General features: G+C 37.4%; 1 protein-coding gene across 2 annotated transcripts in view; it reads left to right on the top strand.

The window, feature by feature from the left end:
- Nucleotides 1–23529, top strand: part of RAB6A (RAB6A, member RAS oncogene family) — a 90509-nt gene that overhangs the window by 27195 nt on the left and 39785 nt on the right. For both annotated transcript variants that reach the window (XM_061380790.1, XM_061380791.1), the window contains exon 2: nt 15373–15431. In XM_061380790.1, the coding sequence (XP_061236774.1) occupies nt 15373–15431 (59 nt within the window). The remainder of the gene's footprint in view (nt 1–15372; nt 15432–23529) is intronic.

Here is a 23529-nt window from a genome sequence, read left to right as displayed (position 1 = left end):
CATACATGACCACAGGAAAAACCATAGCCTTGACTAGACGAACCTTTGTTGGCAAAGCAATGTCTCTGCTTTTGAATATGCTATCTAGGTTGGTCATAACTTTCCTTCCAAGGAGTAAGCGTCTTTTAATTTCATGGCTGTAGTCCAATATAAATTAAAAGGAAAACATGATAATAAATTCTACTGGAAATAAATTCTGCAATAAATTCTACTGGAAACTTATGAAAGCAAAATTCATGCATTTGAAGTGTACAGTTTGTAGTTTTTAGTATATTCACAAAGTTGTGCAGCCATCACCATAAGCACTTTTTAAAATTTATATTGGCTATGCTGGGTTTTCATTGTGGCCCACAGGTTCTTCCTTGCTGCATGTGGGGTTTCTGTTTTGACGAGTGGGGCTACTCTCTAGTTGTGATGCGAGAGCATTTCGTTGCAGTAGCTCCTCTAGTTGCAGTTGCATGGGCTTTAGGGCTTCAGTAGTTGCACCGTGGCCTCAGTAGCTGTGGCACATGGGCTTACTTAGCCCATGGCATGTGGAATCTTAATTCTCCAATCAGGGATCAAACCCGTATCCCCTTCATTGGCACGAAGATTCCTGACCACTGGACCACCAGGGAAGTCCCACCATAAACAGTTTTAGAACATTTTCATCACCTCCAGAAGAATCTTTGTATCCATTGACTATCATCACCCAATTCCCCTACCCTCTCCAATCCTTAAGCACCCACTTATCTGCTTCCTGTCTCTATGTATTTGCCTATTCTTGACAGTTGATATAAATGGAGTCATATGTGGTCTTTTGTGACTGGCTTCTTTCACTTAGCATAGTGCTTTGTAGATTGATCTTCTTTGTGGCATGTATGAGGACTTCTTTCCTTTTTATGATTGAATAATACTCTATTATATGGATGTATCACACTTTGTTTATTCATTCATAAGGTTATAAACATTTGACTTTTATGAATCATGCATAACATATAGTATTTTCATTATCATTTAGTTGAGATTATTTTAAAATTTCCCTTGTGATTTCTTCATGGAAGAAAGTATACACTAATTAGTTATTAGTGTATTAGTTTATTTCCAAACATTTTGTGTCTTTCTAGATATCTTGTTTATAAATCTCTTTTTCAGCTTCACTGAGGGTAGAAAATATATTTTGTGTTTCAAATCACTGACATTTGTTCAGGGTTGCCTGATAGACCAGTATTTATTTTCAGTTAGAGGATAACTAGATTCTGGATTCATCTAGAATTATTCTCATCCTTGTGTTGAAATCTTAAATCATTATGAAGAAAACTGTCTTCTAAAATGCTTCCTAGTAATTGTTTATAGTCACTGATCATACTTTCTGTCCGTATTAATAACCACCCTGTGATACAGGAGTTATTAGTATACTTATTTTACAAATGAAACTGGGGCACAGAAAGATTAAGTAAACTGTGTAGGTTACGTAGCTGGTAAAAAAGTGGGCTAGAGAATAGGCAAATCCATAGAGATAGAAAGTAGATTAATGGTTGCTAGGACTAGGGTTTTGTGGAGTGACTGCTAATGGGTATGGAATTTCTCTTTTGGAGGATGAAAATGTTCTGGAATTAGTGGTGATGGTTGTACAACTTTGCGAATATATTAAAAACTATTGAAGTTTGTACTTTAGAGGGGTGAATTTTATGATATGTGAATTGTATTTCAATTTCTTTTAAAAAGACAGAACTGGAATGCCAACTCAGAAATTATTTCCCCTAAACTGCTTATTCACTCACTCAGACTTTTGAGGTTGCCATAGGTTCAGTATTAGAAGTAAAATCTCATCAGCTTGTAATTTAAGAATTATATCCTATATATGGCTTATTGCAAATGCTCTTTTCTGATTTGTTTTTGAAGAATTCAGGTACTTCTATAGAAATGGAGTTGTATATTTAATTCTTTTTAGATGTATTCCAGATAAGATTGGAAAATTAAATGAAGCTCCACAAGTAAGCTCACTAATATAGGGTAGTTCATAATGCTTGTTAAGGTCATGAGATGCCATCTTCTCTCTCTCCTAGCTAATCTGTTTTCCACCTCAGCTTTAAAGGTTTTCTCTCAGGTTTTTCCTGGTCTTCCAGCCTCCCACCCACAACATTCTGTACATACTTCTACTTTTTAATCACAGTGCAATAGTTTTTTCTGTCTTCCCTACTTAATTTGAACAGGGACACCATTTGAATTAGGTTTCATACCTAAATTGTTCTTCAGTGATTGTTACAGTAAAATAGGAATCCCAATAAGAACTTATCAATGCTTAGTCTTTAGTGAACTACAAGAGAGTATAAATAATGCTTTGCTGATGGTCTGATTTCAGACACATTGTTATAAATGTTGGAATTGGGCTAGAATGTCTGTTTCTGGAGGTGGCATTGAGGCAGCATTTTGAATGCCATTGTAGTCTTTTTAGAGATTACTTGAAAATACATGTATCAGAATGGGACATTTGAATATTACATTTTTTGTTGTTCAGTCACCCGGTCATTTCTGACTCTTTGCAACCCCATGGACCGCAGCATGCCAGGTCTCTCTGTATCCCTCACCATCTCCCAAAGTTTGCCCAAGTTCATGTCCATTGCATCGGTGATGGCATCCAGCCATCTCATCCTCTGACGACTTCTTCTGTCCTCAATCTTTGCCAGCATCAGGGACTTTTCCATTTAGTCAGGTGTTTGCATAAGATGACCAAAATACTGGGAGTTTCAGCTTCAGCATTAATCCTTCCAACGAGTATGCAGGCTTGATTTCCCTTAAGATTGACAGGTTTGGTCTTGCCGTCCAAGGGACTTTCAGAAGTCTTCTCCATCACCACAGTTCAAAGGTATCAGTTCTTCAGCACTCGGCCTTCTCTACTGTCCAGCTTTCACAACTGTATTTGGCCACTGGGAAGACCATAGCCTTGACCATACGGACCTTTATCGGCAGAGTAATGTCGCTGCTTTTCAACACACTATCTAGGTTTGTCATAGCTTTCCTGCCAAGAAACAAACGTCTTCCAATTTAATGGCTGCAGTCACCATCTGCAGTGATTTTAGAGCCCAAGAAGAGGAAATCTGTCACTACTTCCACCTTTTCCCCTCTATTTGCCATGAAGTAATGGGGCCATGTTTTTTTTCATATTTAGTTTTAAGCTGGCTGTTTCACTCTTCCTCCTTCACCCTCGACAAGAGGCTGTTTAGTTCCTCTTCACTTACTGCCGTAAGAGTGGTATCATCCACATATCTGAGGTTGTTCATGTTTCTCCCGCCTATCTTGATTCCAGCTTGTAACTCACCCAGCCTGGCATTTCTCATAATGTCCTCAGCATGTAGATTAAACAAGCAGGGCGACAGCAGTCAGCCCTGTTGTACTCCTTTTTTGATCTTGAACCAGTCATTTGTTCCATACAGGGTTTTAACTGTTGCTTCTTGACCTGCCTACAGGTTTCTTAGGAGACAGGTAAGACGGTCTGGTATTCCCATCTCTTTAAGAGCTTTCCACAGTTTATTATGATCCACACAGTCAAAGGGTTTGATGAAGTCAGTGAAACAGAGGTAGGTGTTTTTCTGGAATTCTCTAGCTTTCTCTGTGATCCAACGAATGTTGCAATTTGATCTCTGGTTCCTCTTCCTTTTCTAAACCAAGCTTGGACATCTGGAAGTTCTTGGTTCGCATAATGCTGAAGCCTAGCATGCAAGCCTAGCATGGGAGATGAGTGCAATTGTCCCATGGTTAGAAAAAAAGTTTTTGTTTCTTCCTGGGGGTCTCTGATTGCATTTCAGTCTTAATTGCATAACAGTACCAATTTTAGTTTCTTAAAACGCTGATATTTGCTACTTGAGAAAAAACTAGTGTATTTAACTACCTTGACTTCCAGTATTTTACAGTTGTCTTATTGCCATTTAGTTTTACTCTGAGAGGGCTTCTCTCCTTTAGTTGTTTATTCTCCTCTAACTTAGATTTTTACTATTAGAAATTGTTTTGCTTTTATAAGTTTTAATTATTGTAGATGTAATCTTTTTTGTTTGTGAATAATTAATACATATGTTTGCTTTACCAAAATTAGGGTAATAAAATTATACAGATTCTTCTTTTACAACTTTATTTTACCCATTTCCTCTGTCACTAAGATTTCTATAGCAGAAATTTGAATTAGATACATAGCACTGTGGACCTTAGGAAGATGTTATAATTGATATAACCGTGGATAGCCCTGTTGTAATAGCAGGCTCTTTCTAAATTTTACTCTTAAAATAGTGGTACCTATGCTATTTTAGGCATAGTCTTATACCTAAATGTTTTTGTATATGTCTGGTTATTTTCTTACTTGTTTAGATCAAACTGCATGCTGGATTGAACTACACGTTTTGTTTTTTAATTAAAATATTTGGCTGTGCTGGGTCTTCATTACTGCGCTCAGGCTTTCTCTTGCTGAGGTGAGCAGAAGCTGCTTTCTAGTTGTGGTGGGTGGGCTTCTCATTTCAGTGGCTTATCTTGTTGCAGAGCATATGCTTTAAAGAGTGTGAGGGCTTCAGTAGTGGCTCAGGAGCTTAGTTGCCCTGCAACATGTGGAATCTTCCTGGAACAGGGATCAAACCCATGTCCCCTTCATTGGCAGTAGGATTCTTAACCACTGGACCACCAGGGAAGTCTGAGCTGCATATTTGATAAATACAGCAAAGTGGCTCTATAGGAAAGGTTGTCCTTATATTATTCCCAACTGTGCAAAATTTTTGTTAGCTTTGCTAATACTGGAATTTGAAATAAAATACCCCAGATGCTTCTCCCATTTTAAATGAATGTACTTAGGTGACCTAACACTGTTGTTCAGTTACTCAGTCGTGTCCAACTCTTTGTGATCCCATGGACTGCAACACACCAGGCTCCTCTGTTCTCCACTATCACCTGGAGTTTGTTCAGATTCATGTCCATTGAGTCAGTGATGCTATCTAACCATCTCATCCTCTGCTGCCCCCTTCTCCTTTTGCCTTCAGTCTTTCCCAGCATCAAGGTCTTTTCCAATGAGTGGCCAGAGTATGGGAGCTTCAGCATCAGTCTTTACAATGAATATTCAGGATTGATTTCCTTTAGGATTGGCTGGTTTGATCTCTTTGCTGTCCAAGGGACTCTCAAGTGTCTTTCTCCAGCTCCACAATTCAAAAGCATCAATCCTTTCGTGCTCAGCCTTCTTTAGGGTCCAACTCTCACATCCATACATGACCACTGGAAAAACTATTATATTATATATTATTATACAGAGCTTTGTCAACAAAGTGGTGTCTCTGCTTTTTAATACTGTCTAGCTTTGTCATAGCTTGCCTTCCAGGGACAGAGTGTCTTAATTTCATGGCTGCAGTCACCATTCTCAATGATTTTGGAGCCTAAGAAAAGAAAATCTGTCACTACTTCCACTTTTTCTCTATTTGCCATAAAGTGATGGAACTGGATGCCATGATCTTAGTTTTTTGACTGTTGAGTTTCAAGTCAGCTTTTTCACTCTCCTCTTTCACACTCATCAAGGGGCTTTTCAGTTTCTCTTTACTGTATGCCGTAACCTAACCCTAACCCTAAGAGTGGGATCATCTGCATATCTGAGGTTGTTGATATTTCTCCCAGAAATCTTGATTCCAGCTTGTAATTCAGCTTGACATTTTGCATGGTGTACTCTGCATATAAGTTAAATAAGCAAGGTGACAGTATATAGCCCTGTTGCACTCCTTTCCCAATTTTGAATCAGTCATTTGCCATGTCTGGTTCTAATTGTTGCTTTTTGACTCGCATACAGGTTTCTCAGGAAACATCATAAGGTGATCTGGTACTCCCATCTCTTTTAAGAATTTTCCACAGTTTGTTGTGATCCACATAGTCAAAGGCTTTAGTGTACTCAGTGATGCAGAAGGAGATGTTTTTCTGGAATTCCTTTGCATTCTTTATGATCCAGTGAATGTTGGCAATTTGATCTCTGGTTCCTCTGCTTTATCTAAACCAACTTGTACATCTAGAAGTTCTTGGTTCACTACCCCATACTATTTAGGATTTATAGCCTTTGTAATGTTACTGTCAGGACCATTCGTTTATTTGTCTTTCCATAGAAGGATCCATTCTACCTAAGGAAAAGGGTTGTCATTAAGGCTGTATTTATGTGTCAGGAGAGCATAGAGGATGAAGCTGTAAAGACTTGGATAAAGACTTCATGTGAAATGATATTTGAACTAATGACAGAGCATCCTTTGATCTTTATAATAATTTAATTGTAACATGCTGATTTTCACATTGGGGCCATGATATGTTAGATTATGAAAATATTTTCAAATACTTTTTATTATGGACTTTTTCAAATATATGTCATATAGTTCAGATAGTATAATGAACTCTGTTCAGTGCTTACTCCCTGAAAATAGCACTAACACAACCCGTTGTTAAGGTAAATCTGAGTTTATTGCTTACCACTTTAAGGAAGATAATGCTTAGTTTTAGGAGCTTTATTAATTTCTTAGGACTGCCATAGCAATTACCACAAATTAGTGGCTTTAAATTACAGAAGTTTATTATCTCACAGTTCTTGGAGGCTAGAAGTCCCACATCAAGTTGTCAGGGAGGTCATTCTCCTTCTGAAGGCTCTGTAATAGAAACCATCGTATCTGTTTCTCTTAGCTTCTGATTATTGCTAGAACCCATTCTAATCCAGCATGACCAGAATTTAACTTGATTGTATCTGTAAAGAGCCCTATTTCCAAAGAAGGTCACTTGTCAGTTTGCCAGTGAACAGGAGCTTTGGGGATACACTATTCAAACCAACACTGTAGCCTTTTGGGAAGGAGGAGAGCAAAGTTGGGATGTTTATGGTTTGGGAGATTTGATTTAAGGAGGCTGTATTAATATAGAGGCTTGATTAGAATTGGATAAAGACTGTTGCAGTCATTTAAAATTTGTAGACATGACAAAGTGTGAGCATTTTGAGACAAAGTTCAAAGAATCTGTGAGAGACTTCCCTGGTGGTCTAATGGCTAAGACTCCAAACTCCCATTGCAGGGGGCCCTAGGTTCAATCTCTGGTCAGGGAACTAGATCCCATATATGCTGCAACTAAGAGTTCACATGCTGCAACTGAAGATCTTGCATGCCACAACTAAGACCTGGCGCAGACAAACAAGCAAACATTTTTTAAAAAATCTGTGAGAGTAAACAATCATTTTATGCTATCTTATGACTACATGGACAGTTTTATGTTAATTTGATGGACTTTGGGGAATTTCCTGAAGGAACAGTAGTTATTTGCAACTCTGTTTCCCTAGATAAGAATTTCCGGGTGGCGCTAGTAATAAAGAACCCACCTCCAAGTGCAGGAGACATGAAAGTCATGGGTTCAGTCCCTGGGTTGGAAAAATCCTCTGGAGTAGGGCATGGCAACTGACTCCAGTTCTTGCCTGGAAAATCCCATGGACAGAGGAACCTGGCTAGTTACAGTGCATACGGTCACAAAGAGTCGGACATGACTGAAGTGACCTGCCTGCACACATGCAGGGTAGTAAAGTCAGGTTGATAACACTAGAATGGTAAGTGATGTTTATGTAGATAGTAAGCTGTGTGATTGTAATTGTTTTTGATTTTCAGTCCCCAAGTACCATCAAAGAGCTTATGTTACTAATGTTTTGCCATTTCTTGTTTTATTTCTCTCCTATGCTCCCTCTCTGCTACCCTGAAAGAGTAGCAATCAAGCTTCCCTCCCTGTGGTCCTTTCTATCTTGTCCCTCTTTCTGTCAAACCTGTAGATTTTTATTAACCATTTACTAGCAGGCAGACATAGAATTCTTCATACAGTGTATGTAAACTTGATGAAGTGTCCCTGTTTTCTGATCTTTTTGATGATTCCATCCAACTTAAATGAAAGGTTTACTCAAGTGGATATAGTATACTCAGTTCCAGGATACTGTTACTTGTACTGTTTAGTGCCAGTTAACCAGAATCCTCTGACCTGTTACAGGTCTCCTCTGATCCCCCTTTTTAGGGATCAAGCATGTACAGGCTCTGAGGCTTGTTAGATTTCTTTTTTTTTTTTTTAGATTAGACATAATAGATATACAGTAAAGCATATAAGTCTTTTAAACTTTGAATTCAGGGATTTTTGTGTGTATGTTTTACCTTTGTTAATGAACTTTTTATTTTAAAATCATTTTAAATATGTAGAAATATTAAAAACAGTACCGAATTCCCATTTAACCCTCTCCTAGGAGAAGGCAGTGACATCCAACTCCAGTACTCTTGCCTGGAGAATCCCATGGACGGAGGAGCCTGGTGGGCTGCAATCCATGGGGTCGAGAAGAGTCGGACACGACTGAGCGACTTCCTTTTCACTTTTCACTTTCATGCATTGGAGAAGGAAATGGCAACCCACTCCAGTGTTCTTGCCTGGAGAGTCCCAGGGACAGGGGAGTCTGGTGGGCTGCTGTCTGTGGGGTCACACAGAGTCGGACACGACTGAAGTGACTTAGCAGCAGCAGCAGTTTACCTCATGTTAACATCTAAAATTACTATGGTACATTTGTCTAAGAAACTGGCATTAGTATATTACTATATATCACCAAACTCTCCAGACATTTATTTGAATGCTACTAGATTTTTTTTTCACTAATACCCTTTTTCTGTTCCAGGATGCAGTCCAGAGTGCCACATTGCATTTAGTTTTCATGTCTCCATAGATTCCCTTGGTTTGTGACAGTTTCTCATTCAGCCTTTGTTTGTTTTTCATGATCCATCTTGAGGCAAGGTATCCTTTAAAGCAGCAGTCCCCAACGTTGTTGGCACCAGGGACGAGTTTCATGGAAGATACTTTTTCCACAGACAGGAGTGGAGTGGAGTGGAGTGTTTCAGGATAATTCAAGAGCATTACATTTATTATGCAGTTTATTTCTCTTATTACTATATCACCTCCACCTCAGATCATCAGGCATTAGATCCTAGAGGTTGGGGACCCCTGCTTTAGAGTGCCCCCAGTTTGGGTTTGTCTGTTGTTTTTCTCAGGTGTAGGGTAGACTGCAACAGAAGTAAAGACCTTTCTTAATACAATAGATCAGGATTACATGATATCCACATAAATACATGCAGTTTTTATTGGGAATCACATATATATAATTAAGTATTTTACTTTTTTAAAAAAAATTCTTTTTGTTAAAGTATAATATCTGGTAAGGTCATAAAGTGAAGTCGTTCAGTCGTATCTGACTCTTTGCAACCCTATGAACTGTAGCCTATCATGCTCCTCCGTCCATGGGATTTTCCAGGCAAGAGTACTGGAGTGGGTTGCCATTTCCTTCTCCAGAGGATCTTCCCGACCCAGGGATCGAACCGCAGTCTCCTGCATTGTAGGCAGACGCTTTACCGTCTGGGCCACCAGGGAAGTTCATAAAGTAGACAAATTTTAAATGTATGGCTTGTTGAAAATTTTGCGTATTAATACATTCTTGTAACTACTCCTCAGATAAAAATATAGGTCTTTCTAGCAGTCAGACGTTTCCCTGACTCCATATTCCAGTTAGAAACTCCAGAAGTTTCTACTATTTTGACTTCTATCTCCATTGATTAATTGTGCCAGTTTTGAACTATATATAAGTGGAATCATACAACATATATATTTTTTATATCTGACCCCTTTCACCCCATGTATTGTCTGTGAAATTTGTCCATGTTGTGTATATAAGATGTTATTTTTGCTTGTGTAATATTTTGTTATTACTATGCCATAATTTATCCATTTCCGCCCCCCACCACTCCCTTCTTTTTAGTCCCAGGGTGTGTGCAGTTTTAGTTCCCAGACTAAAATTGAATCCGTATCCCCCACAGTGGAAGCACAGAGCCCTAACCACTGGACATCCAGGGAATTCTTAATCCATTCCCTTATTGATAAAGATTTAGATTACTTCTGGTTGTTGGCCATTATGAATAAAGCTGTTTTTAACATACTTGTACATGGCTTTTTTGTTGTTATTCAAATACCACAGACATTCTTTTATTACTGAATTTTAGTATATTTTCTTGAGTAAATGTTCATTTGCTTTATGCCTTTAGGACTGTTTCCAGAGATTTTAAATGCTTTTTGTTTTGTTTAAATTCTTACCAGTTCCCCTGGGAAGTTGGTGCATGCAGTTCCTTACAGTGTCATTCTGAAACTGGTTTCCCTTTCACATATCTCACAATCTGGGTTTTCCTTTTCACTCTCTTAATTGTCTGTCTCTCTCTTTTTAAAATTATTTATTTATTTGTTTCTGGCTTTGCTGGGTCTTTGTTGCTCTGCACGAGCTTTCTCTAGTTGCGGTGAGTGGGGGCTACTCTTTGTTGTGGTGCTCGGGCTTCTCATTGCAGTGGTTTCTCTTCTTGCCAAGCGTGGGCTCGGTAGTTGTGGTACACAGCCTTTGTTGTTCCGTGGTGTGTGGGATCTTCCTGGACCAGGGATTGAATGTGTGTTCCCTTTATTGGCAGACAGATTCTTAACTGATGGACCACCAGGTAATTCCGAAGCTTTTTTGTATTACAGATCTGACAAGAAATTCTCTCACTTTTGTTTGTCTGTAATCTTCACTTGTCTGTGGACTTCTCTGGTGGCTCAGACGCTAATTACATCTGCCTACAATGCAGGAGACCCAGGTTCCATCCCTTGGTCGGGAAGATCTTCTGGAGAAGGAAATGGCAAACCACTCCAGTACTCTTGCCTGGAAAATCCCATGGATGGAGGAGCGTGATAGGCTACAGTTCCTGGGGTCGCAAAGAATCGAATACGACTGAGCGACTTCACTTTATGACCTTACTTTATAATCTTCACTTAATCTTCATTTTTTAAAGGTAGTTTTATGAGATATAGTATTTAAATGTTGAAAAATATATATTTTCATTAAGAAATTTAAAGATGTAATTCCATTGTCTTGTGTTCTCACTTTCTCTGTGGAGGAGTTCATAAAAATGTATGTTCACTCTCCTCCTGCCTCTTCCCCCGTCCACCTCCTATGTGTAGTACATTTTCTCTGGATGTTTTCAAGGGTTTTCTTCCTTTATACTTGGATTTTAATAGTTTGTCAAAGTATGATTTTCTTTGTATTTGTCCTGTTCATTGAATTTCTCGGATCTGTAAGTTCTTAACCTTTCACTATATTTGAAAAGTTTTCAGCTATTATTTCTACAAATATTTTCCCCTAATTTCTTCTATCTTATCCAGTGGGAACTTCTTTTATATATATGTTAAACTGTTTGATCTATATTCAGCTTCACTTCTTTCTTCTGCCATTTCTATCAGCTGTTAAATCCATACAATTACTTTTCTGATTACTTATTGTTAAGTACTTGCAATTTACGTTTGATTCTTTTTTCTCATTTTTCTCTGTGGAAATTTTCCTTTTATTTATTTCTTATACATGTCTTCTTCCAAGGTCTAGAATATGTCTCTGATAGCTGCTTTAAATGCTTGTCTGCTAACTACAAAATCTGACTCATCTTGGAGTCTTTTGGTTTAGTTTTTTTTTTTTACTTTTTATTTTGTATTGGGGTATAGCTGATTAACAATATTGTGATAGTATCAGATGAATAGCAGAAGGAATGCAGCCGTACATATACATGTATCCATTATCCCCCCAAACTCCCCTCCGTCCAGGTTGGGGTCTGTTTTTTTACTACTTTTTTTCTTGGGTATGAATTATATATTTTTATTTCTTTTTATCACTTTTTTAATTGGATACAGGACGATGAAGAATACATATATACAGACTCTAGATTTTATTGTCTCCAAAGAGTTGTTTTGTCCTAGAAGGCAGTTACTTTGGCTGGATTCAAATTCTGAACTCTTAACATCCATCTGCTGCTGGGAACCCTGAGGTCTCCCCATCAAGTCCTCATAGATCATTGAGGACATCAGCCAAGAGTTTGGACACATTTTAAATACAAATCTCTCTATTTGCAGCTCTCTTTCTTGCAGAAGTCTACTTTCCCAATCTTTCTAAGTGTTCTTTGAGCCCTGAACTTTGTCCTGTGACTCCTCAAACCTTTTAGGAATTGGGTCTTCTGCTACCAGAAACATGCCCATTAGGTTGTGTTTCATTGTTTGTTGTTTAGTCACTAAGTCATGCCCAGCTCTTTTGTGACCCTTTGGACTGTTGCTTGCCGGGCTCCTCTCTGTATAATGGATTTCCCTGGTGAGAATACTAGAGTGCTGGAGTGAATTGCCATTTTCTTCTCCAGGGTATTGTCCCAATCTGGGGACTGAACCTGTGTCTCCTGCATTGGTAGGCAGGTCCTTTACCACTGAGCCACCGTGGAAGCCCTTATGTTTCCTAGTGCTTCAGGAAAAAAGTTACTGCCTGAAAAATCTCATTCTTTGAGGTTTTTTCTTTCAAGGATATACTCCCTTTCATTTTCTATTTCTTATGGTCTAAGTTCAGGTTCTTTAAAACCTGGAGGCTAGGTAGGTAGTAACAGTAGCTTTTCTGCTGTGGTGACCATGGGTTTTTTGGGGGGAGGGGGAGGGGGCTTGTTTTAAATAGCAAAAGGAAGTAGTATATTGAGAAGAACATGACCTTTGGTTAGAAATGGAATGGCATCATGTTGTAATAGGGAACTGAATTACCTTGGGCAATTTTCTAAACTCCTGAGCATGTTACCATTTCTTGAAAGATGGAAATAAAATTTCACTTCTTGCAAATTAATGTCAAGGTTAGCACTGTCCTATAAAATACCCAGTATAAGATCTGAGGGAGAAAAAGATACAGTATTCCCTGCTTTTCACAAGTCTGCTTTATGCCACTTTACTTTTGTGTAAGACCCATGACTACTTGTTTTCACTACCCAAAAGAAATCTGAAGAGGAATTTTGCTTTTACCAAAAAGTGAAAATAGCATTCAGTGTTTTTTACGTAGAGAGGTGTTGTTGAGGCAACACGTACCCCAGGCAGCAGGAGTGGAACCTCCAAGCTCCTTCCCTGGGAACTATACTTAGCATCAAGCCGTTATAGCTTTGAACTGTGTGGGTGAGCATCTGTGCTTTAACTTGATTTTATTTTGTGCATCCACTTAGCAAGATGTGTCCTAAGGTAATTGCTGCTTTGCTTTATGCCACTTTGGCTTAGGAAAGGTTTCATACGAACACTCTACTTTCAGGTAGTGGGGGAAGCTGGTTGTTTAAATTTTTTTGTCATTATTATACATAGAAGCAAACCCATTGCCTTGGATTTACAAACCATAGGGTTTGTTGTTGTTGTTGTTTTTCATATAACTGGCTTTATTGCAATACTCTATTGTAGTGCTATATGTAATATGTAGTCCTTGTACTGAACAAAAATTATTCTCATTAGGCATCTTTAAAAATATAAAGTATATTATCACTTTGTTGTGTTTTGTAGTAGAAGTATTTATAATAAAATAACTTGTTTAATTAAAAATAATATTTATTTGGAAGAACCCTAGATATGTATTTTTTACCTTCTGGAAAATTATTATCAGTTCAGCAAAGGTGTGTCAGACTCTGATGATGTGGACTAAATAAGACAAATATGGGCCTTATATTTTATCAAGGAAAGCAAACATTAAGCAAATCATTATAAGTTTACATACCATTTTACAGAAGGTTTTGGGGTGAACAAGAACAATTTATTTACAAAGATCCTATATTGAAGAATCATATTTAAAATGCTTAGTAATGAAATTTTAATCTTTTGAATAAAAACTGTTTTAACTAGGTACTTTGTATTTCTTCACTGTATATTTTGTATGTTCCTTGGCTTTTCTCTACCTTTCTTTCCCCCATCACTATTTTGCCTTTTATCTCTTCAGATTTTTAGATTTACTTTTTATAGATTCTGATCGGTGTTAAATAATATTAATAGTAGTATCTGTATTGTTCCTGACTTTACTATGAATGGTGGGTTTTGCCTTTAAGTACATATATATTTTTATATATAAAAGCATTTTAGAAATATACTAAAGTTTTAACATTAGTTATATATAGGTGGTAGGATATACGTAATTTTCACTTTGTTCTTGGTCTTTTCTGTATTGCCTGCTTTGTAGCATGCATTTTGCTCTTTTTATAAAGAAGGAGGGACATTTTTCAAAACAAAATAAAAACTATACTATCTACTATTGGTGATGGACAGGGAGGCCTGGCGTGCTGCAGTCCGTGGGGTTGCAAAGAATTGGACACAACTGAGTGACCGAAGTGAACTGATCTGTTAATGAAGAAGTGCATCGGTCTACTCATTGCTCCGGATAGAGACTTCCTCTCAAATATTAATTTGCTTTTGACTATGATCTAGGGAAAGTAGCTTTAGCTCTTCTACCTGCTACTTTAGATTCTTTGAAATAAGACGTTTGGGAGTAGGTGATTTTATGAGATTCTTATCTCTTTGGCTCAGTTTTTTCCTCATGTTTTCATATGAAACATGGCTGGAGGATGCAATAAAGAGGCCCAAATCAGGTCTCTTAAAGATCAGAAGTTGAAATCAAAAGTTACTTAAATCCATACAAAAATATGAATGACCAGGTATTGTTTCTTTTTCCCAAAGTATTTACATTTTGGGGAGCATTTGAAATATTTTATTTGCCCAGTTGTTTTCTAATTGATAAAATTTATTGTATTCATTTAGTATTTATTGAGTCTTGGCCAAGCTACTGGAGAAATAGGAGAATTAGATATGGTTCTTGCCCTTGAACAGTGTGCCTGTGGATAAGGATATTGGCAGTATACCACTATTTTTTCCTAGTGGCACTTCCTTGTGGATTAACCTAAAAATACCAATACAAGGTAGTGTTATGAATCTTTGGGACTGCCCTGTCAAAGAAGTATACAGCTCTAATCCTGAGATGAATTTCAAAACAATTTTCCAGGTCACTTCATTAAGCAGTCTAGTTTTTACAGCCCTCATACCCCTCCTGGAACTCTTCATCTTTAGTCTTCATACTTCCAGAGATTAAGGTTTGATTCACTGAATGAAGTGGATCTGACCTTTGTTTTCCCCAGGTTACTGTCCAGGAAGTTACTATAATTTCTTCCTAGTGTAATCCTAGTTCTTTTTGTTAGGATCCAAGTAAATATTTGCTTGCCTTTTGTGAATTAGAGATGTCAACATAATTGTTTTCCTTCATGTTTTCTCTTTATTTTCCTCAACTCTTAACTAAAGGAATATGCTTTATTTGTGCTCTCAATTTGAGATATTATCTGTTACTAAAGACATTTCAACAAACTCAGGGCTATATGTTTTTAAATTACCATTAGTAGAACCATTTCAGATATTTCTCAATGAATTGAATTGCAGTTCTCTGTAGAAAAATTACTTGAGAACCCAATTTAATGTGCTAACTGAATGAATCTTTTTTTTTTCTTTTCATTTCAGTTGGAAAGACATCACTGATTACCAGATTCATGTATGACAGTTTCGACAATACCTATCAGGTATTTTGTTTTCTCCAATCTACTAGTTGTCTTTATTTTGTTTGCAAGTAATGTTCAAGGTACTTTTAAAAATTCACTTTTTTACATTGTCCTGGATATAAAAGCACTTTGTGTAACCTGTAAAATGCTGTATAAATACAAAGTATAACTGATTATGCTTATAGTCCTCAACTTTTTCATTTAATTTCTTTAGCTTCTCTTGTAGAATCTATTGAAAAGTTATTGGTGATACCATCTAGAATAGAAGTAGAGTGATTATATCGATACATATTCTTTTGGAGATATTTCTTCCAAGTCTAGGGTTCTGTGACATTTTGGTCTATACTTGAAGTCAAGAATAAGTACTGTAATTAGAAATCATTAATAGAAGGAGATTTGGGAATGGGTCAAAGACAGTCACAAGGGAAATTAGGAAGTATTTTGATAAATGAAAAAGAAAACACAACATTCCAAAACTAATGGGATACAGCTTAAAGCAGTTCTGTAAGGAAAACAAGAGGTATATTAACTCAGTAATTTAATCTTCTACCCTAAGAAACTAGAAAAAGAAAAGTAAACTTAAGCAGAAGTAAGAAACTGCTTTAAAATGTAGGCTTTATTATTATTATTCAGGTATGATGAAGCTAACAGATCAGGAGATGATTGCTACTGAAAAGGCTGTTATACTCACAGATTCCAAGAGGGAGGGACACTCCAGGCCATAGTAGGAGGGCAGATGAAAGAAGTACTGATATTGATCAGGAGATGGGGTAGGGGACAGGAAATGTAGGTACTAGGGTGCTAGCCTTTATTGTGATTTTTTTTTTTAATTGTGATTTTTGTGAGAAGGATGGGTAAGACCAGCCTAGTTTTAATAATTTCAGTGCTCCCTGGGCTATAGGGGCTGTTCTTGGTTTTCTGGTACTTGGCCTTGGGGTGATTAGGGCAGGGGCATAGTGGCTCTGAGTGTGATTGAGGAGATGGTTGGGGTATGGGTCTGGATTTGTTGGTTTTCATATGAAAGTCCCTCTCATGGGCAAGTTTACATCTCTAGGAAATGGGAAACTCTGGGAGGGCCAGTCCCTCTAGTGTTAGGAAGCTCCCAGATACCAGGACAACAAAAATACAGAAAATAAAGACATGCTTAATTCAGAAGATAATAAAGGTTAGAACAAAAATATATGGACGAGAGAACAGAAAAACAAGAAATTCAATGAAACCAAAAGTGGTTCTTAGGAAAGATCCACAAAATTGACAAGACTTTAGCTAACTAATAAAGAGAGAGAGAGAGACTCAAATTATTACAGTCAGGAGTGTAGGAGAAAATCTTATAACCAACTATATGGAAATAGAGATTACTATGAGAGAATATTATAAGAGAATAGTGTAAAATGGTTATATGCCAACATATGAGATAAACTAGATGAAATGGACAAAGTCAAAGAAAGATACACTACCAAAACTAACACAAGAAGAAATAGAAAATTTGAACATACCTGTGAATGAGTAGATAAAATTAGCAATCAAAAAACTTGTCACAGGACTTCACTTGTGGTCCAGTAGTTAAGAATTTGCCTGCCAATGCAGGGGACACGGATTTGATCCCTGCTCCGGGGAGATTCCACATGCCACAGGGCAGTTAAGCCTGTGCGCCACAACTACTAATCCTGTGCTCTAGAGTCTGTGCTCCACAGCAAGAGAAACCACTGCAATGAGAAGCCCGTGCACTGCAACTGGAGAAAGCCCCATGTGCAGCAACAAAGACCCAGGACGGCCATAAATAATTTTTTTCTTTTTTAAACTCGCAAAGAAAATTGTAGGACTAGATGCCTTCACTGATCACTTCAGTGAAATACATGAAGAACAACACTAATACTTCATAAATTTCCAAAAATAGAAGAGGAAGAAACATTTTCCAACTTATCCTATGAGGATACCCAAACCAGGCAAAGACATCAAAAATAAAACTACAGGGTATATCTTTTATGAATATAAACACAACAGACCTTAGCAAAATACTACCAAACTGAATTTGCTGACTTGTAAAAAGGATCTATGCCATTTACCGGGTGGGATTGGTAGATTAGTACCGAGGTTGCAAGGTTGAATTAACATACAAAAAGTAATGAAATATGCTATATGAAAAGTCTAAAGGACACAATCAGGGAAATCCTCTGGTGGTTCAGTGGTTAGGACTCTGCACACTCACTCCTGAGGGCCCAGGTTTGATCTCTGATTGAGGAACTAACACACCACAAACCGTGCGTTGTTGCCAAAAAAAAAAAGAAGGACACAAATCACATGATCATTTCAGTGGACACAGAAAAAGCGTTTGACACAACCCAGTAGCCTTTGATGATGATGATAGCTTATGGTGAACTATGTCGGATTTGTGATCTCTGAAGAAGAAGATTTAGCTTTGGAACCAGAGACCAGGCTTGATCGCTCAAGAGCTTTTGAGAAAAGCTTCTGACACAGACATCAGAAGGAGGACGGAGAGTGCCCCCTGCTAGTCTTTAGCAAGGTGTTTTATGTCTATTAGAAAGCTATTAATCAGGTAAGAGAGACACCTCAAGGCTGATGGAGTTTCACCAGGCCCCTCTCCCACAAAATGCATTTTTGAGATAGGATGGCTTGAGGTGTGTCATCCCCCAGCCATAAAACAATTGATATGACTCCTGGTTTGTTGAGCTATTATCAGTCCAAGGTTTGAGAAAAGAAAAAATGTTAATCTTAGGTGGAACCATTTTGAAGAAAGGCAAATTCCAAAGCAAATACATCGTTTCATTAACATAGCTTAAGAAAAACATTTCCATAGAGAAACCTGCTTTTAATTTTGTATGGAGAAAGAAAAAAAATCTGACACTTGTAGTTTGTTTCCTCCTGCCGCTTAAGGGAGAGATAAAAAATGTCTGACACTTGCAGCCTATTTCCTCCGCTTGGAGACCCCTGGCCTTCCTGCCTGTTACCTTCTCAGTAATAAATACTCAGCAAGCTACAAATACAAGGGAAGTGTCCAAACATGATAAAGAACATCTCTATGAAAAACACGCAGCTAATATCAGACTTAATGTTTGAAGGCTGAATGTATTCTCTAAGATCAGGAACAAGACAAGGATGTCTGCCCTCAGTTGCATATATATCTGGTTATATATATATATAACTGTACAAAAAAGATCTTCATGACCCAGATAATCACGATGGTGTGATCACTGACCTAGAGCCAGACATCCTGGAATGGGAAGTCAAGTGGGCCTTAGAAAGCATCACTACGGACAAAGCTAGTGGAGGTGATGGAATTCCAGTTGAGCTATTCCAGATCCTGAAAGATGATGCTGTGAAAGTGCTGCACTCAATATGCCAGCAAATTTGGAAAACTCAGCAGTGGCCACAGGACTGGAAAAGGTCAGTTTTCATTCCAATCCCAAAGAAAGGCAATGCCAAAGAATGCTCAAACTACCGCACAATTGCACTCATCTCACATGCTAGTAAAGAAATGCTCAAAATTCTCCAAGCCAGGCTTCAGCAATATGTGAACCATCAACTTCCTGATGTTCAAGCTGGTTTTAGAAAAGGCAGAGGAACCAGAGATCAAATTGCCAACATCCACTGGATCATGGAAAAAGCAAGAGAGTTCCAGAAAAACATCTATTTCTGCTTTATTGACTATGCCAAAGCCTTTGACTGTGTGGATCACAATCAACTGTGGAAAATTCTGAAAGAGATGGGAATACCAGACCACCTCATCTGCCTCTTGAGAAATTTGTATGCAGGTCAGGAAGCAACAGTTAGAACTGGACATGGAACAACAGACTGGTTCCAAATAGGAAAAGGAGTTCGTCAAGGCTGTATATTGTCACCCTGCTTATTTAACTTATATGCAGAGTACGTCATGAGAAACGCTAGACTGGAAGAAGCACAAGCTGGAATCAAGATTGCCGGGAGAAATATCAATAACCTCAGATATGCAGATGACACCACCCTTATAGCAGAAAGTGAAGAGGAACTCAAAAGCCTCTTGATGAAAGTGAAAGTGGAGAGTGAAAACGTTGGCTTAAAGCTCAACATTCAGAAAACGAAGATCATGGCATCCGGTCCCACCACTTCATGGGAAATAGATGGGGAAACAGTGTCAGGCTTTATTTTTCTGGGCTCCAAAATCACTACAGATGGTGACTGCAGCCATGAAATTAAAAGACGCTTATTCCTTGGAAGGAAAGTTATGACCAACCAAGATAGCATATTCAAAAGCAGAGACATTCCTTTGCCAACAAAGGTTTGTCTAGTCAAGGCTATGGTTTTTCCTGTGGTCATGTATGGATGTGAGAGTTGGACTGTGAAGAAGGCTGAGCGCCGAAGAATTGATGCTTTTGAACTGTGGTGTTGGAGAAGACTCTTGAGAGTCCCTTGGACTGCAAGGAGATCCAACCAGTGCATTCTGAAGGAGATCAGCCCTGGGATTTCTTTGGAAGGAAAGATGCTAAAGCTGAAACTCCAGTACTTTGGCCACCTCATGCGAAGAGTTGACTCATTGGAAAAGACTCTGATGCTGGGAGGGATTTGGGGGCAGGAGGAGAAGGGGACGACAGAGGATGAGATGGCTGGATGGCATCACCGACTCGATGGATGTGAGTCTGAGTGAACTCCGGGAGTTGGTGATGGACAGGGAGGCCTGGCGTGCTGCGATTCATGGGGTGGCCAAGAGTCGGACACGACTGAGCGACTGATCTGATCTGATATATATATGTAACCCTACTGCTAAGTCACTTCAGTTGTGTCCGACTCTGTTCGACCCCATAGACGGCAGCCCACCAGGCTCCCCCGTCCATGGGATTCTCCAGGCAAGAACACTGGAGTGGATTGCCATTTCCTTCTCCAATGCGTGAAAGTGAAAAGTGAAAGTGAAGTCGCTCAGCCATGTCCAACCCTCAGTGACCCCATGGACTGCAGCCTTCCAAGCTCCTCCATCCGTGGGATTCTCCAGGCAAGAGTACTGGAGTGGGGTGCCATTGCCTTCTCCGATATATATAACCCTAACCCTGTATATATAACCATATATATGTATATAAATATAACCATATATATATATGTGTGTGTGTGTGTATGTCTAAGTTATATATATATATATCTTTTAAATAGCTTAATTGTAAAACAAAAACCAAAGAATAAGTTAAAAAGAATAAATCAGTAATGTTCAAACCAGGTACTTTTACTTTCTGAAGTATTTCATTATACCCAAGTTGTCTGAAATTAAAGAGATCTTTAGGTGTCTAAAGTGCTGTTGCTACTTATTCATTAAGATTATTGCTCTTGTTCATGCAGACATTTTTTAAGGGAGGTAATGTTGATGGGGTGAGGTTACATTTAACAGATAAGCAAAGATTTTGATTCTTTCTAAAAAGTTGTTGAAGCCAAAATACCACTGTACTTTGGCATTAATAGGAGACACTGATTAACCATGTAAGCTACAAGTTTTTATAAGAGTTAGGCACAGTCCTAGATATTATCTTACTTTAACAGGGGAATTAGGATAATGTAGTACCCCACATCCTTAACTAGGGAAATTATCTTGACAGTGTATTAAGTATTACTTTGGAATATGAAGAATTGACCATATGTAGTTAGCTGCCAACTTAGTTATCAGGTGAAGAATTCTTCAGTGGATTAAGATTCCCTATCTTATGCCCTGACCATACACACAACAGAAAGACTTCTGAAATAATTGAAGAGCTAGTCTCATAACTAGAAATTTATTATTGAGCTATATGTAATGTATATCTGAAACTTAGTTTAAATGAAATTTTATTTCACAAAAAAGATAAACTTTATATATAATTCATAATTCATGCTATTTATGATTCCTTTGCACTGAATTAATTTTATTTGAAAAAGACTAAACTGGTTGGCCAGAAGAGTCCTTTATTGACCATATTTAGTCAGTTATTTCAAAGTAAAGCCAAAAAACCTGAGAAATCTGGTAAACATTTGTAGCTAGAGGCTGTAAGTGATTCTTGTAAGTTGCTCTAGTTTTTCACCAGTTTTTTGGTTTTGTTTTCTTTTTCCAGTTGTAAATTTTTCCAGTAGTTTTAAATGTATCAGTTTGAACCATATTACATAATTGCTATCTTTATCATTCAAAAATAATAGAATATTGGCAGTTTTATATTATATGGTTCAACTTAATATAAATAAGCTCAAGAAAGATTCCCACAATTGGAGTAGATTGTTTTGAGGAATATTACATTACTCAGGGTAACCTTTGAGATTTCTTTGAATTTAGAGGATTTCTTATTCCAAGGACTGTTACAAATCAACAATTAGCATAGATTAAAACAGTGGGTTTTAGACACTAATGAACTTGTCCAGAAAGATGATGGTGGTGATTAAGTATATCCTTAACCTGTATAAGTTGAAGCTCTAGGTTGTTCTATTCAAAATTCTAGTTATCAATAAAACCAAAATCCTTAACTAGATGGACTGTTTTTCTTTTTTAAATTAAACATTATTATTTATATTTTTTGCCCTCGAAGTATGCAGGATCTTTGTTTCCCAACGGGGATGGGACCCATGCCTCTTTGCAGTGAAATCACAGAGTCTTAACCACTGGACTGCCAGCGAAGTCCCAGTGGAATGTTTTTCTGACTCAGTGTTTGATTTGTCTTTTAATTTTCATTTAATTTTTTAATGACTTTTTTCGGGACTTTTGGCTTTTCCAGAGGTGTTGTCATTTTATTTGGGGTGGGGTTCTTTTTTTTTTTATTGTGGTAAGAATACTTATATGAGATTCTAACTTTTTATTATACTTTAAAGTGTACACAATATAGTATTGTTATCTACATGTATATTCAATGTTCTGTAGCAAATTTCTTGAACTTGTTCACCTTATATAACTAAAATCTTATGCTCGTTATAATGACTCATTTTTAAAATCCACAGACTCTACCTAGTTTCTGTCCTAATGGACAGAAATGTAATATGGCAGAAAGATATTGAGGGGAAAAATGTATATATATATTTTTTTCCCCCACATATGTACATATATGTAAGGATATTTTTAAATGGGATTCTTTTCTAAATCAGATTATGTATCAGCATCTTCTTTCTGGGGTCCTTTCTTCATTTAAAAAAAAATTATTTCTGTTAATTTTAGATTCTTTAACTTATCCACTCTTTTCTTTCTTTAGTCATTGCGTCTTTCAACTCCTTCTCTATTTTCTCTTGCTTGAGAAGGCAGCAACCAGGCAACAGAACTTTATGTGTGTTTGAACCACAGAAGGAAGCTGATTATCATTGCTTTGTACAGAACAAAACTTGTTTTCTTCACCAAGTTACTTTTGTAACTGGGTAAAATACATTCCCCATGTGAAAATCATGTTTATGGGTTTCTAGCTTCTCTGGCATCATGATAGGGGACAAACCACTATATACAAAGTCAGACAGAATTGTAACTTATATCTGCAATCTTTCATAAATTAGCTGTTGAGATAAATAAGCACCTTTCTGAGTGAAGAGCATCCAAATAAAATAAACAAATGGAAGTTATCACCTTGACACCGATATATTTGGATAAGCTGTTGTTCGGTCTTGATTTGTAAGCTCCTATAAAAGTAGTTTAATTTTTTTCTTTTTTTTTTTTTTTGCAGAGTAGACACTCCCCCCAACATCCATGAATTAGTTAACATTTAAAATAATACGTAAATGTAAATTAAGGTACATGAGAGAATTCTCTCTTTTAATTTCTTCTGTAATGATTGCTTTTTGCATTTCTCTAAAGAGGTGAGCAAAAGACTGCACTAACGTCTCATCTGTCTTTTATGAAAGTTTGAATTAGTTCCACATCAGTAGCATTAAAGATGCTGAAATAGTTGATAATGCTTAGTTTCCCAGCCATCTCATTTCTGTTCTTCCTGCTATTGGCTTAATTCTTATAACTGATCAACTTTTCTGTAGTAGCCCAGCTTGAAATAAAATTAACTAAAAAAAAAGAGCAGCAGCAGGCTATTTTTCAAATTAGTTTTGATCTTTATGAGTTCAGTGATATAAATGATGCCCCAAAACTTGGATAGTATAATGGAAGGGGGGGACTGTTGTAAAGTCTGACTTTGTACTAATTGTAAAA

This window comes from Bos javanicus, chromosome 15, assembly GCF_032452875.1.
Source record: "Bos javanicus breed banteng chromosome 15, ARS-OSU_banteng_1.0, whole genome shotgun sequence".
Classification (NCBI taxonomy): domain Eukaryota; kingdom Metazoa; phylum Chordata; class Mammalia; order Artiodactyla; family Bovidae; genus Bos; species Bos javanicus.
This window is presented reverse-complemented; position numbering and strand designations above follow the sequence as displayed.